At 39.0% G+C, this 16,427-nt stretch overlaps 1 protein-coding gene across 1 annotated transcript in view; it reads left to right on the forward strand.

Annotated features, from left to right (window-relative positions):
- ARIH1 (ariadne RBR E3 ubiquitin protein ligase 1) overlaps positions 1-12,586 on the forward strand; it is a 115,015-nt gene extending 102,429 nt beyond the window's left edge. Inside the window, exons 12-14 of the mRNA XM_025389981.1 lie at positions 6,657-6,917; positions 7,984-8,096; positions 9,215-12,586. Coding sequence (XP_025245766.1) covers positions 6,657-6,917; positions 7,984-8,096; positions 9,215-9,299 — 459 coding nt within the window. The 3' untranslated portion in view covers positions 9,300-12,586. The remainder of the gene's footprint in view (positions 1-6,656; positions 6,918-7,983; positions 8,097-9,214) is intronic.
- Positions 12,587-16,427: the final 3,841 nt, after the last annotated feature.

Below are 16,427 nucleotides of genomic sequence, written 5' to 3' on the forward strand. Positions count from 1 at the left end.
TATCCTTGACCTCACCGGGTCTTTATTTGGATGCCGGTAGAATCATCCCTTTCTGAGATCTATAGGGAGGGTGGGTTATGTGCATAGCTTTTGAGCCAGAGTCTAATGTTTAGATTCTAGATACTAAAATGGATTATTTTTCTATTCACATCTGTTGGACTCAACTAGAATCTTCTATAACTGTGGTAGTACAAGAAAAGATTTCCTATCACTCCATTGGTTGGTTGGTTGATTGACTAACTGATTGGGAGCCACGCCTCCCTGAAAGGATCACACCATTGCATGCCTATCTGGCCTCCTCATCTTTCCCTACTCCCAGGCTCTGGCCTAGCATTTACTGGGAGTTGTAGTCTGAAAAATTACTAGAAGGTTGACACATATTCAAAAGATCCTCCATGGTACCTTGACTGCCCTGCAAAAGATGTACCTGTGTTATAGAAAACTGTTGATTCATTATATTGCACCGCAGTGCTGACAGTGGTGGATATTTGAATCTTCTTATCCTCTAGACTAGGGTCAGCGAACTTTTTCTGTGAAGAATCAGATGGTATATATTTTTAGCTTTCCATACTACATAATCTCTGTTGTGACTGCTCAACTCTGCCTCTGCCCTTATAATGCTAAAGCAGCCATAGACTTAAATGGATAGGTATAACTGTTCCGAGTAAGTTTTATTTACTGGCTGGGCATGATGGCTCAAACCTGTAATCTTAGTGCTTTGAGAGGCCGAGGCCAAGGATCACTTGAGGCCAGAAGTTCAAGACCAGCCTGAGCAACATATTGAGACCCCCTCATCTCTATAAAATAAAAAAGAGTTTTTAAATTAGCCATGCATGCTGGTGTGTGCCTCAGCTATTTGGGAGCTGAGGTGGGAGGATTGCTTGAGCTCAGGAGTTCCAGGCTGCAGTGAGCCATGATCAGGCCACCACTCTTCAGCCTGGATGACAGAGACCCTATCTCAGAACAAAAAACAACAAAGAAAGCAAAATAGTTTTATTTACAAAGACAGGTGGCAGCTGGATTTGTCATGCAGGCCAGAGTTCAGAACCATAGCCCTATTCTAAGCAGTCAGGTTTGTAGGCTTTTCCCTGCTCCCCAGACTGTTTTCAGGTCACTGATTGCATTTCTCATTCCAGATTCTGGCATTTGATTGGAGAATTTGTGTTGATCAGGCTCACTGGCTCACGCCTGCAGTCCTAGCACTTTGGGATGCTGAGGCGAGAGGATTGAGCGCGGGAGTTTGAGATCAGACTGGGCAACAACTGAGACCTTGTCTCTACAAAAAATTTATTAAAACTTAGCCAGGTGTGGTGGTACATGCTGGCTGAGGTGGGAGGATCACTTGAGCCTGGGAAGTTAAGACTTCAGTGTGCCATGGTTGTGCCACTGCACTCTAGCCTGAGCAACAGAGCAAGACCCTGTCTCCAAAAAAAAAAAATCTTATTAGCGGTGGTGTATGGGTTTTCTTTTTTCATGTTGAATTTTAGTGAGAAGCAGTTTCAGAATTCTTAGATTAAATCAAGTCCCATAGCATCATACATGTCAATATGGTAAGAGAGGGTTTTCATTTCATTTGGGGAATTTGACAGGCTTGAAAATATTAGTACTTTAGGGGAAGATAAAATGCCAAGCAGATTTTCCACATATTTTCAGATTGGCATAATTTTCCTGTTCATAAGCATTGGTTTGATACCTACCTGACTCTTGAAATAACATGACTGTGGTTTTGTTTTGTTTTTTCTTTGAGGTAAGGGTCTTGCTCTGTAACTCAGCCTGGAGTGTGTTGGCATAATCATAGCTCACTGTAGCCTTGAACTCCTGGGCCCAAGTGATCCTCCTGCTTCAACCTCCCCATTAGCAGGAACTAGAGGCAACTTGAGGTGTGCACCACCACCCCCAACTTGCGTTGGTTTTTTGAAGTGTTTTGTTGTTATATAATGCTGGATCATGTGGTTAGCTAATTCTGTGGCTCAGAATTAGTGTATCTAAGCAAGGGACCAACCACAGGGCCAAGTAGTATCTGTTACATAGGCTTTAAAACATGGGAGAGAAAGAGGAGGTAAGGATAAAGGAAAAGAACGTGTGTGTGTTAAGAACCCCTTCGATAGTGGTTGCATTTAGTAAGCATTTATTAATTGTTTTCTGCAAATCAGGTATTGAAAATAAAGGAAAAGAACATATGTGTGTTAAGAACCCCTTCGATAGTGGTTGCATTTAGTAAGGATTTATTAATCATTTTCTGCAAATCAGGTGTTGGAAATACTTTACCTTTTTAAAAGTCTATTCCCGGCCGGGCGCGGTGGCTCAAGCCTGTAATCCCAGCACTTTGGGAGGCCGAGACGGGCGGATCACGAGGTCAGGAGATCAAGACCATCCTGGCTAACACGGCGAAACCCCGTCTCTATTAAGAAATACAAAAAACTAGCCGGGCGAGGTGGCGGGCGCCTGTAGTCCCAGCTACTCGGGAGGCTGAGGCCAGAGAATGGCGTGAACCCGGGAGGCGGAGCTTGCAGTGAGCTGAGATCCGGCCACTGCACTCCAGCCTGGGCGACAGAGCGAGACTCCGTCTCAAAAAAAAAAAAATAAAAAAATAAAAGTCTATTCCCTCTAGATATTTATGGTATAATGGTAGAGGCCTTATATGAATAATTTTTACAATGTAATAATACAAAATCTAAACTGGATACATTGTTGCTTTGATAACAATATATTTTACGTATCTCTAAAGACAGACTCTTTTTACATAACTGTAATACCATTACAGTTGACTCTTGAACAATGCAGGGGTTAGGGACACTAACCCGTCCTACCCCCACAATGGAAAATCTACATACGACTTTTGATTTTCCCAAAACTTACCTGTTTTAATAGCCTACTGTTGACCAGAAGCCTTACCGATAACAGTCAATTAACACTGTTTTGTATGTTACATGTTTTATTATACTGTGTGCTTTTTTTGTTCTTGGAGCTGGAGCTTCACTTTTGTTACTCAGGCTGGAGTGCAGTGGCAGATCTCGGCTCACTGCAACCTCTACCTCCCGGGTTCAAGCGCTTCTCCTGCCTCAGCCTCCTGAGTAGCTGGGATTACAGGCATGGGCCACCACGCCTGGCTAATTTTTTTGTATTTTTAGTAGAGACGGGGTTTCAGCGTGTTGGTCAGGCTGGTCTCGAACTCCTGACCTCAGGTGATCCACCCTCCTCGGCCTCCCAAAGTGCTGGGTTTACAGGCGTGAGCCACTGTGCCTGGCCTATACTGTCTTCTTAACAATGAAGTATGCTAGGAAAAACTTATTTTAAAATATTGTGAAGAAAAGAAAATGTTTACTTTTTATTAAGTAGAAGTGGATCAGCTGGGCCCCGTGGCTCACGCCTGTAATCGGAACACTTTGGGAGGCTGAGTCCGGCAGATCGCCTGAGGTCGGCAGTTTGAGACCAGTCTGGCCAACATGGTGAAACCCTATCTCTACTAAAAATACAAAACTTAGCTGGGCGTGGTAGCAGGCGCCTGTAATACCAGCTACTTGGGAAGCTGAGGCAGGAGAATTTCTTGAACCCAGGAGGCGGAGGTTGCAGTGAACAGAGATCGCGCCGTTGCACTCTAGCCTGGGCGACAGAGCGAGACTCTATCTCAAAAAAAAAATAAAGTGGATCATCATAAAGGTCTTCCTGTTGAGTAGGCTGAGGAGGAAAATACAGGAGGGCTTGGTTTTGCTATCTCAAGTGGCAGAGGTAGAGGAAGTCGAACGGGATTCAGGAGATGCAGGCACACTTGGTGTAACTTTGCAGAAAAACCTTATCTGTTTTGCATTTTCGTTTCTCTAAAAATGTTTATGGTAACAATCCTCCTTCCATTTGCTTTAGTTTCAGTCCTGGTATAATAGAAGGGTCCATTCATAAAAGAAATCCAAAGCAGTGTTAAGTACTCAGAACCCTTCTGCCAAATGGTCTAATGTCAATTTATTTCCTGACACTGCTTCTTTAGCGTCTTCTTCCTCATTATCTGGCACTGGTTTGGAAGCAGCTCATCTCCATCAAGTGGTCTTTTAATTCCTGTGGTGTCTGTTAGCTAACCCCTCACGTCCCACCTTTTTTTTTTTGCCATATCCACAGTCTCTTTCATGATTTCCTTGATGGGCTTTGTTGTAGATCCTGTGAAGTCATGGGCAACATCTGGACACAGTTTTCTCTACCAGGAGTTTATTGTTTCAGGCTTGATGATACCACAGTTTTTTCTATAACAACGATGACGTCTTCAGTGGTGCACTCCTTCCAGACTTCCATGATGTTCTGTCGGGGTTCTCTTTGATAGCATTGACAGTCCTTTCCAGAGTACCATGTGCATCTTTACGTTTGTTTACATTTCTCTCAACTGTGAATGGTACCATATACAATCTGTAAGAGTTTGTGTGCATAAGTTTTGATAAATCTCAACTTTTTATTAATAGATTTATGTATATTTTATGGTAGTAAATGATAAGATAGACTACATATGTTTTATGCATTCATGGCAACTCTTTTCTTAATTTTGGTTTGTCCGCAAGTGTTTTCAAATTGTTGCAAACTTCCAAAAAAAATTTCAATATATTTATTGAAAAAAATCCACATATAAGTGGACTCACAGTTTAATCCTGTATTGTTCAATGGTCAACTGTTTATGTTTTAAAGCAATACTCTGTTGGTATCAACTATCTATTGTTCAGATATCCCCAATTATCTTAAATTTTGCATGGTTTTTTTTTAGAGGCAAAGTCTCATTCTGTCACCGAGGCTGGAGTGCAGTGGCGCGATCTCGGCTCATTGCTGCCTCCACCTCCCAGGTTCTAGCAATTTTCTTGCCTCAGCCTCCCAAGTAGCTGGGATTACAGGCACATGCCACCACGCCTGGCTAATTTTTTGTATTTTAGTAGATACAGGGTTTCACCGTGTTGTTGCCCAGGCTGGCTCAAACTCCTGAGTTTAGGCAGTCCACCCACCTCAGCCTCCCAAAGTGCTAGGATGACAACCTTGAGCCACTGCACCTGGCCTTTCTTAAATTTTCTTTTATCGTGGTTCAAATTGGGATCCACATAGGTCCACAGATTGGATTTAATTGATATCTCTTGAGTCTCCTCTACCTGTTGTTCCTTCTCTTCTCCCCTCCTTGCTTTTTTTTCTTTGTTGAAGAAACTAGATCATGTTGTCCTGTAGAGTTTCCTCCATTATGGATTTTGCTGGTTGCAACTGCATGGTGTCATTTAATAGGTTCTTCTATCCCTGCATTTTCTGCAACTGGTGATTAATTCAAGAAACTTGATCAAATTCAGATTCCGTGGTTGGGGGGAACCCAGAATACTTAATTGATTATACTTTCTATTGTATCAGGAGTTACATGGTATCTAGTTGCCTCTGGTTTTCTACTTAAAAATATCTCTGCTTTTTGCTTGTTTTACATCTTGTTGCATACTGTAGAACAGTGCCATCCAATAGAACATTTTTGTAATGATGTAAATATTCTTTATCACCAGTGTCTAATTTGGTAGTTACTAACCACATGTGATTATTGAGCAATGAGGAACTGAATTTTTAGTTTCTTAAATTGAATTTTAAGTAGTCACGTGTGGCTTGTGGCTACTGGAATTAGAAAGTACAATTAATAGGACGTTTTTCAAGAGTATGAAATAACAAAAGTAGCAATAGGTGTCTATTCCTGATTTTAGCCTAGATCACAGTACTGTTTCATCAGTAAATCAGCTTTTTAAATTATTAATATTTTTAATGGACAAATCATAATTATACATATCTATGGAGTACAGTGGAATGTTTTGCAATATGTAAACAATGGAATGATTAAATCAAACTAATTATTGTATTGCCTGGCCTTAGCATTTTTATGGTGAGACATTTGAAATACTTATTTTGAAATATATATTATTATTGACTATATTCACCCTGCTATGCAATAAATCTCAAAACTTATTCATCCAGTCTATCTGAAACTGTTTGGTCACCAACTCCCCATTCCCTCCCTTCTTACCCGTTTATCCCCCTAAACCTCTGGTAAGCATCATTATACTCTGTATGTCTATGAGTTCAACTTTTTTAGTTTCTACATATAAGCGAGATCATGTAGTATTTCTTTTCTGTGCCTGGCTTATTTCACTTAGTGTAATGTCCTCCGGATTCATCCATGTTGTCACAAATAACAGAATTCCTTTTTTGAGGCTGAGTACTCCTGTGTGAGTGTACATATATGACGTTTTCTTTCTCTCTTCATCCATTGATGGACACTTAGGTGGATTCCATGTGTTGGCTATTGTGAATAATGCTGCAGTGAATGTGAGAGTACAGAGATCCCTTTGACATGTTGATTTCAGTTCCTTTTCATATATACACAGTAGTGGTATTGCTGGATTCTGTGATAGTTTTGTTTTCAGTTTTTTGAGGAAACTCCCCATACCATTTTCCATAATGGCTATACTAAATTACATTCCCATCAACAATGTATCAAGAGTTTGCTTCTTTCTTTATCTTTGCCAAGACATACCTTTCATCTTTTTGATAAAAACCATTCTAACAGGTGTGAAGTGATACCTCATTGTGGTTTTAATTTGATAATCAGCTTTTGTGTACAGTTTACGTGTTATAATTATATCACCCAATTTTTCTTAATGGGACAGCGATCTAGGGCAGCCCTGCAGAGGTACCTGTTCTACTGTAATCGCTATATGAACCACATGCAGAGTCTGCGCTTTGAGCACAAACTATATGCTCAGGTGAAACAGAAAATGGAGGAGATGCAACAGCACAACATGTCCTGGATTGAGGTGCAGTTCCTGAAGAAAGCAGTTGATGTCCTCTGCCAGTGTCGTGCCACACTCATGTACACTTATGTCTTCGCTTTCTACCTCAAAAAGAATAACCAGTCCATTATCTTTGAGGTAGGAGTAGTTCTGGGTGAGGAAAAAGCCCACCTTGTATCATAGGACTACCTGATCTTTCATATATAAGATATAGCGTTTTCAGGGTTCTTGTTTATTCAGAAAATGTAGATAAACGAATGTATTTATTACAAAGATACAAGAAATTTCTATTTCTGTCCTAAATTATATTCAGATCGATGTTGTTTAGCCAGCTAGTGATTAGGTATGCAGATTCTGGAGTCAGCCCTAGATTTTAATCTTTATTTTATTGTATTTTAGCTCTGTTAATTTGGAGCAAATTACTTAACCTCTTATTTCTCCATTTTAAAGTGAGGATAATACCTTTCTAGGTTGTTATGAGGTTTAAGTGAGACAATTTGTGTTAATTGCTATATAGCACCTGGAACATCATGGTAAGTTCTCAATAAAAACCTTTATTCAGCCTAAACTAACCCTGCAATATTAGAAATTAATGTGGTGTGGTTATGGTTGTCTTTAGTGGAGAAGTAATGACTAAAAAACCAGCTTTTAGCAGTAAGGTTTTCTCAAGTAAAGATGCTCATTTAAAATTGATGCATAAAACATGGATATCTATTTATGACTAGACAATAAGCCTGACTAGCAGATGGGACTTCATTTGGTTAACCAGTACAGAACTAGCCATCATAGTAAAGGATGATACAATTTGAATCTTCTGTACAGTGTTCTCTTATAAGAAGTATAGCCAGATGTAAGCAATAATAGGTTTCTATTTTTTCTCATTTCCCTTTGAGTTTTTAGCAAAGAGCAGCTCTCAGAACGAGAAAATTCCAAGAGACATTTTAAATCATTTCAAATGGTCTTCAGTATTCTTCCAAAAGTAATGGGTGAAATCTTTAATTCTTTTAACATTTAAGAAATTGTTCTGGAAAAGAACAAACAAGTTATTAGAGATGAAAGCCATTGAGCTTTACAGGTGCAGTTAAACCACCTATGAAAGTCATGGAATCAGTGTTGAGAGCAGTCTGTAGTCAACAAAACAGTGAAAATGGTTTATCTTTTAGCTTTATTTTGAAGCCAAAATTTACATTTATTCTTCTTACAGAATAACCAAGCAGATCTAGAGAATGCCACAGAGGTGCTCTCGGGCTACCTTGAACGAGATATTTCCCAAGATTCTCTGCAGGATATAAAGCAGAAAGTACAAGACAAGTACAGGTAATTTTTTTTTTAAGCTGTTGAATAAAACTTTCTGCCAGTGATGATCTAGTATGCCTTAGTGGTCAAGTTCAGTGATAGTGAAACTAGGTTTAGCATATCCACCAGCTGAGCTGCTGCCATGTTTCTCACAGATTGCTTCTGTCTGTTGGGCACTAAATTGCAGGTAGTAGTACTGGTGAACCATACATAGAGGAGGAATTCAACCATTTATTCTACTGGCTAATTCTGCTTCTGTTCAATTATTTAGTTGCTAACTTGCAAGGAAGAAAGAACCCAGAAAGGCCAAGTGGCTTTTAGGATGAGAGTGAGAATTGGATGTTGGTCTTAGCCTGGAATCCTATGTATGGGTCATGGCTATTCACAAACGAGCTATGGAAACTTACTTTTTAGAGTTTTTATTAGGGAGGGTGTGTGTGTGTGTGTGTGTGTATTTAAGGAGATTTTGTGTGTGTGTGTGTGTATCTAAGGAGATACTTGTCCTAGGAGTTTTTATTAGGGGTGTGTGTGTGTGTGTGTGTGTATCTAAGGAGATACTTGTCCTAGGAGTTGACTTTTCAAGATGTGCCATCTCTTAAGATAGAGATGCAAAATGTTTGATTTCTCAACATGAAGCTCTTTCTCCCAAAGTGACAAATGCTAGTGTCTTTTGAAAGTAGTAGGAAACTTGGGGAGTTTGGAAGACTTGGAGATTTAGTCCTAACCAATATCTTCCCTTCCCTTAGCCGATTTTAACTACTATAATGTGTTCATAGTACTTTTACAGTTAACAAAGATTTTTAAGGACGTGAATAAAGAACCCATGAAATTATTTCTGAACCTGTTTATCTGCAGAACTGTGGGACTGAATTATTTCTAAGGTCCATCAGAACTTGTAACACTTTATTGCTTTAAAATTAATTCCCATGGAATAATGACTTTCAGAAAATACTATTTTAATATTAGAAGCAGTTTGATGTGTCTGTACATCTAGACCTGAACATGTGCCTATTAAAATTAAAAATAGGTGCTTGGTTCCGAGTCTGGATAAACTATAGGGATGCCTTAAAAATAAGTAAATGCCTCTTTTTTTATTATTAGAGGCTGACAACAAGTTTTTTTTTTCTCTTTGATTACAGATACTGTGAGAGTCGACGAAGGGTTTTGTTACAGCATGTGCATGAAGGCTATGAAAAAGATCTGTGGGAGTACATTGAGGACTGAGAATGGCCCTGCATAAAATGAACTCTGAAAACTTTACCATCTAGAGTGCTCATGCAATTAAAACAAAACAAACACAAACAAGGAGGCACTAAGCCTATTCTGACACCACTGGTCTGTAGTACCAGAATTGTTTTGTTAACGGAAAGTTTAAGTAAATTATATTGTAATAAAAAAGGTAGATAAACCATTGTACAACAGTATTCTAGGCCGCCAACAAAAGTGTGACAGACACACTAAAAGCCCTCCAACTTTAACTTGTAACGTAGCTTCATTCTCAAAGCTGACTCCTTTTTTCTTTTTCTTTTTCCTTTTCCTGAGTGTAGTACAGTTAAAATTTCAAACAGCTCCTTGACACTGCTTTTCATGTTCAAACCAGCCATTTTGTTGTACTTTGGTAAAGGACCTCTTCCCCTTCCTCCCCTACACATACAGATACACCCACACACAGACTGACTCTCTTTCTCTCATACCCCAAGGTCATGAGTGGATGATGCTTAGTTCCTTGTAAAGAAAATCTTGGGATGGGGAAGGGGTAGGCAGCAAGAGGATTCAACAAACAAAAAACATAAAAACTTTGTATATGACTTTTAAAACAAGAGGACAACACAGTATTTTTCAAAATTGTATATAGCGCATATGCATGGACAAAGCAAGCGTGGCACGTGTTTGCATAATGTTTAATTACAAAAAAAAATATTTATTCTTTAAAAATCTTCAAGATTATGTCTATTTGCTGTGCATTTTCTTTCAGTTTGCTTATCTTTCCCGGGTTGGGGTTGGGATGAAGGTGTGTTGGTTGAGCACCTCTGGAAGACCTATCTAGAGCTCTTTCACTTTCCTGAGGTTACTTTGCCCTTTCTGGTGTTGGTGTGTCTGTTGCTGACCATGGGCCTCATGCCTTGAATTCCTGCTCTTGATCAGGGACAAGGGAGGTCAAGCTCTGAATAAATGCCATGACCTGATTAAGGGCTACAGCAGCGAGTTTTGTTGCTATAGTTCATGAATTAACCTGTTCCCAACCTAATCCCCCTCCATGGCATCATGCCTCTGCCCAAGCCTTTGTGTGCCTGTGTTACGCACACAGCTGTAGGCTTAAGTTCCCTGTCACATCCAATGGAAGCATTTAAAAATTTCTTTTACTTTTCGGTTTTCCCTTGATTGCTGCTTTGAGCCTTTTCAGATTTTAGTTATGGCTCGTCTGTCACCCCTCCTCTACATTAGGGTGTCAAACAAAATTTTTTGCTTTAAATATAAATAGCCATTCATTTAGTCTCAGATTGTGAATTTAAAATGGCGGATACTGAAATTGCTTGTGTGTGTTGCTGTGGGTTCGGTTCGAAGGTAAACACCCCTAGAACATGATATTCCCATCTAGTGCATTTAAATAGAAATCACTGAGTTTGCTGCTTTTTTTATTGTCAGCACATAGGAGAATTAATAATGCATTTTAGCTGTGATGTCCATTTTTATGAAATTTCTACTAAGAGCTATGTTAAAAGTAAAGGATGGTGGTGGTTTTATTAACTATATACATGTTTAGGCCATTCTGGCTGTGGTATTTTTCAATAGGTCAGCATCCGTAAATCTGTCAGTTTTATACAGGAGTACAGAGTGAACTAGGCAACTAGATTAAGAGGTCTAAATATGAAATACCAGTTGAGGCTGAGGACCTCTTCGTCTTCCTTTAAATGTCTTGTGCCTAGGGAGTGTTTACCATTTGTGAGGCAGCTTTGTCTGCTCTTACATTGTACATCCTATTACTCCATTGGGAAGTAGGTTCACTTTCCTCTGGCCTTTTGCCTAAGTTAGGCTTTGCTGAATCAACCCTACTTTTCCTTTTAGAAAAGGTTGTTACAGGAGATGTACTGGCAACTGTTCTTTTCCCATCAAAAATCAGTGAATGTTTGCTGAGTATAAATGCTGCTTCCTTAAACCACTTGTCGCTTTAGGATCAACTTTTCCTGTACCTTTTCTCCTTTCCTCCCTTGCCACCTCAGGTGCAAATCTGAATTCAGTGTCTGCTTCTTCCATATTCTCGTCTCCCTCCCCTCTTCCATGTGACATTATTCATATGACATTATTTTACTTCAAATGACATTATCAATCTTAAAAAGACATACATTAAAACTAAGTTTTTTAAAGAAAGCCTAAGTTCCTTTCCCTGGTAACTTTGAAAAGCAGTCAGAGTTGCTAGATAGATGTATGTGGCTCCTTTAAAATGCTTTGTGTATTTGTGGTGTTTTAAAAAAAAAAGTCTTACCAGTTAACTTTGCAGTATCTAGGTTTGAGTGTCATAAATCCACGTGTTCCTGTTGCAACAAATACCCCAAAATTGTGTGTGCACTTCATAATACCAGTCTTCACCTGTGGAGGAACAGTGCTTTTTAGAGATGCTTTCTAGTTTCAGTGTTGGCATACTACCTGAGGGTATTGCAGTTGTGGGTGCATTCCCTAATTTGTATGATCAAGATGAACTGGCCCTTTTCTACTTCCAAGCTTTCAACAGATACCACCATATTTGATGGAATTCCCATAGTGAATTGCTTATGTTGTTAGTAGATTCAGTGCACCCAGCTGGGATAGGCAAGCCGTATTATGACAGCTTCCCTGTTTCACCTACATAAGTCGTCTTGTCTGAGGGCTTTATTCACACTAAGCACCAAGGTCTCCATGTCTTGAGGTCAGTTTCATTCTTTTGAAAAGTGCATGCTTCATTTGAACAATCAGCAGCAGATGGACTTTCAGTGATTTAAAATAAAATTTTGATCCAAAGCTCAGGACACAAAAACCACAGTGGTAAAATTGAGTAGCATATAATATCAGACTAAATTATCTGTAATTTTCCACAACCCAGATTGTATGTGTTTTATGTGTGTTTAAATAAATATATTAGATACACATGTATATACATACACACATACACAGCAGATCCAAGCCTGGCTGACTTCATTTTAAATGGTTGAATCTGCAGTGTAATAAAGTGGTTCAACCAGGATTAGGAACTGAAATTTAGTAGAAGAGAGAAAAGGAGTTAATGTAACAAATTCTTTTAGCTACAAACCCTGGTAATAGAGCACTTGGGGGATGGGATGGGATGGGGTGGGTTGGTGAGACAATCAGATTGGTAAATTGATTAAATGCTCCTAACCCTGTAATTTTGTGCATAGAGCACCCTGTGCTGTGGAAATAACTGTTCTTAGATTTCATTGTAACTGGACTGTTCAGGTTGCCCAGAGGGAAAGAACATTCCTAATTCTAATAAAATAAACTTTTATTTTGTTATTCCATTAGTTATGTTTATTTTTATAGTTAAAAAAATGACTAAAGGGGGCTAATAGCCACCTGTATTATGTGCCTTATTCACTGTTCCCACTTAATATAAAATGTCTAAATTTGGTTCAGTTTCTTTGGGAACTGTGAATGAGCCCATTCCCCCAACATTTAACTTGGTTAATAAGCTTTCAGAGCATTTTCTGAACGCTTTCCAATTTCTGCATCTCAAATATTGAATTTAAGTTGTTCGTGTTGTAACAGTGATACAAAAATGCTCAATAGCTCTTTGCCACTTTTTTAAAGAAAATACTTTGAGTCATTCTTAGCTAACCTCAAAACTCCTTCACATTACTTTCATTTTAGCTCACTCTTAAAGGTGGTACTGTTATATAGGGATGAAGGGAGAGTTTTCTTAAAACAGGTCCCAAAGTTGAAGATAGTTTGTCATTCATACTCTGGCCAAGTCCAGGTTTTAGGACAATTTAATTTACTCTTACTTGAATCTGTAATTATGGGAGTTTATCACTTTTCCTCTTCAAAGCACTTCAACTTACTGTCTAAAACAAGTGGAAAAGAAATTGCCTTTTTTTATAAAGGAGGAAGATAAGGCTCACTGAGGTTAAATAACTCACCCAAGTTTTCATTTCCTTCTACCTGAAACTTAACATCATACTACCTCTTTATATCATATTTTGTTATTCTGGTCTCAGAATGACAGTATTCTGTGCCAGGGAAGGTAGTTCTTAACTATATTGTACTTTTAAACCGCATTAAAGACTATTATAAATGCCTATCATTGCTACTGTTAGAGGTTGCTCTATACTATCTCTGATCTTTCATTCGTTGTTGCAGTTTGCAACTAATGTGGCCCTGTGTTTTGCCTAATTGTTAGAAACCATCCATGGATAGAAGAGTAGCCCTTTTCATCTTGCAGATTAAGGTAGGCAGTCCTCATGTGAAGACTGTCACGGTAGTTGAGAATAAATGGTTTAGTATGATTTGCTAAATAGTGCTCAAGTAATTTGCAGTTGGTTTAGTTATTCAAATGAATTTCCATTGTAAAGAATTTTGGATAGTCTGTGGGAAATTGTTACAGGATTTGTTTTGTAACTGATAACAAAATGCACAGAATATCCATATCCATTGGATCTCAGCTTTTGAGGCTTTTAAAAGATGATAAGCAGTGAGTTTTATGAGAAAATTTTGGCTCCTTCAGAAACAGGAAAATGTGTGGGTCCCTCAGATTTTTCATATATCTTTGGGGATAAAGTTGGTTATATCTGGTTTGTTTTAAGGATTTTGCTTCTGTAGTTACCCAAGATCAAATAGCCAACTCAGAAATACTCATTTGGATATCAAATAGTGCCTACCAGTGGAGTAAACAGACAACTTTTGGGTTTTTAGTTTTTGCTTTTGTGTGGAGTTAAGTCCAATTTTTAGGGCAACTATTGTTGACCTTTCTCTAGGCAGTAGCGTTTAGGATGGAAAAAAATAATATGAGATATGTGTGAAAAGCAGTTTTCAGGCTATCATTTATTTAGGGCCACAGATGTGCTTATTTAGGACTATTTTCAAGGTAGGAGCCAGTTAGAATTTGTAAATCAGTCACACATTGATATGTAGCAGCCCTATCAATGCCACAACAACCTTATTACCATAGTAATTCAGGGGTCTCAAGTAATCCAGGAGTCTCAAACTGAAATGTCAACAAGAGCCAAGTAAATATTTTAGAAATAGACTACCCTGGACTATACGGGCTCTGAGAAGAGCCTGTGAAATCTTCTTCATGTGAATTATCTTAAATGTGGGCCAAAGAAAAACCGGCCATGGGCAGTTTATTTTCCAGCTTCTATTAGTCTTGGCTTGCAACAATGCCACTGTCCATCTGGCATTACCTAGACCAGTGATACTTAAATTTGTCTGCGAATTGGAATCACTGAGAAGCTTTAAACAATTATTAGTGCCTGAGTCTTACCTTATGGAGATTATGATTTAATAGCTTTGGGTAGGCATCAGTATTTTTTGTAAAGCCCTTTCCGCATTCTCACCCCCTAATTCCAATCGGTGATTCTCACTTGCAGACTAGGTGGAGATCCGTGATCTGGATTGCCTTCTATAGTTGCAAAAAGAGAATATAGGCGAGCAACTCCAGATCATAAGGGACAAAATAATTCAAGGCAAATTGATGGGCTCAGAATAGGGCCTCACTGGAGGCCCTAGTTGAGTAGGTTTTGTGGAATGGTGCCTCCCAAGGGTCTGGTGTGCAGCGCCTGATTTGGTGTTTTGTCGGTTTTCTGGTAAATGGTCCACCTTGGAGAAAATCACAAAACTAAAAGTCTTACCAAGAAGTAGAACTGACAAGCAGCCATGTTGATTGGCAGTACATTCTCTTGCCAAGGGGGAGAATCTAGGGAAAATAATACAGAGTCTGAGCAAAGGAAGTTGACTGGTTATAAGCAAAACTCATTAAAGCTATTTGCATCAAGTCTGCACAATTCCATGAGCACTTAGCGTTCACAAGTTTCCTACTTCTATCTTTCATTCTTTTGATAATCTTGTATTTTTATTTCAAGTGTGGTATAGTAGTAAGAATATTGACACTTTTCAGCCATAGTTTTCCCTTTTGTAAAATGGGAATACTAATAGGAACTGTAATTTGTTGAATGCTTCTTGCCAGATGCCTTACTTTTGTTTGTATCTTCCAAGCAGCCCTAAAGCAAAATGGGCATTGTTACCCTATTTTTATGAGGAAAAACACTCATACACTACTAACTTACTCCAAAGTTACACATTGAGTGTTTAACAGGGCCATGCTTGTCTGATTCCATATGTTCATTCGGTTATGCTGTTGTCTGTTACATAGGAGTATTGTGAGGATCAAAGAACATGTGAAAACAAAACCTAGTTACAATAATAAGCACACCAGTGCTAACTTGGGCAAAAGATAAGGATACAGAGCTGTCTCAGAGATTCTCAAAGGCAGGATGAGATTGGACTGGGAACTAGAAAACCATTTTGGACCCCTAAAATGGTATTGTCTGCCATCTGTACATCATTCTCTTGCGGCTCTTACTGCTGCTTTTCCTGTCAGTTACCCCATAGCTCCGGGTATTACCATGTTAACTGTTCCAGACACATGTAGAGAGAACCAATCAGATCCATGGGGCAGGATCATCAATACAAGCGTGGGTGTTGAGAGCTTAATCAGGAAGGAAAACTTGGAGATCATAGTTAGCTGGGTTCACATCATGGAAATTGACAAAACTGAAATGCCCTTAAGTTTTAATTTTTTAAATATATGTAATGAATTGGTATATGATAGATAATTGTGGCTACTTAGTATTTACCAAATGGTTTGTTTCCATCTTGTTTATTTTTAATTTTTATTTTTTTAAGAGACAGTCTTGCTGTGTTGCCCAGGCTGTACTTGAACTCCTGGGCTCAACCAACCCTTCTGCCTCAGCCTCCTGAGTAGCTGGGATCATAGGCATGTGCCACTGCTTCTAGCTCTTCCATCTCAATCTTATGATGTAGCTACTGTTTTCATTTTATAAATAAGAAAATAGAAGCTCAAAGAAGATGGGTAGTTTGCCTGAGGTCATCCTGTTAGTAAGTGGCAGAATGAAGTTACAAACCTAGGTTTTATTGGTCGCCACCCACAGTGCCAGGCACTGGCGGTACAGCAGTGAACAAAAGGTCTGTTGGTTTGTCTAAAGCTCTCAACCTTGATTCTGCATAGATTCAGTGGATTGCCCAAGACCACTCAACCAGTTAAGATCAGAGCCAGCTCTGCTATTTGACCAGTGTATTATTTTCACCACACTGTATCTGCTTCTCTGTCACCAAAAGCACCTG

The sequence above is a fragment of the Theropithecus gelada genome, chromosome 7a (assembly GCF_003255815.1).
Source record: "Theropithecus gelada isolate Dixy chromosome 7a, Tgel_1.0, whole genome shotgun sequence".
Classification (NCBI taxonomy): domain Eukaryota; kingdom Metazoa; phylum Chordata; class Mammalia; order Primates; family Cercopithecidae; genus Theropithecus; species Theropithecus gelada.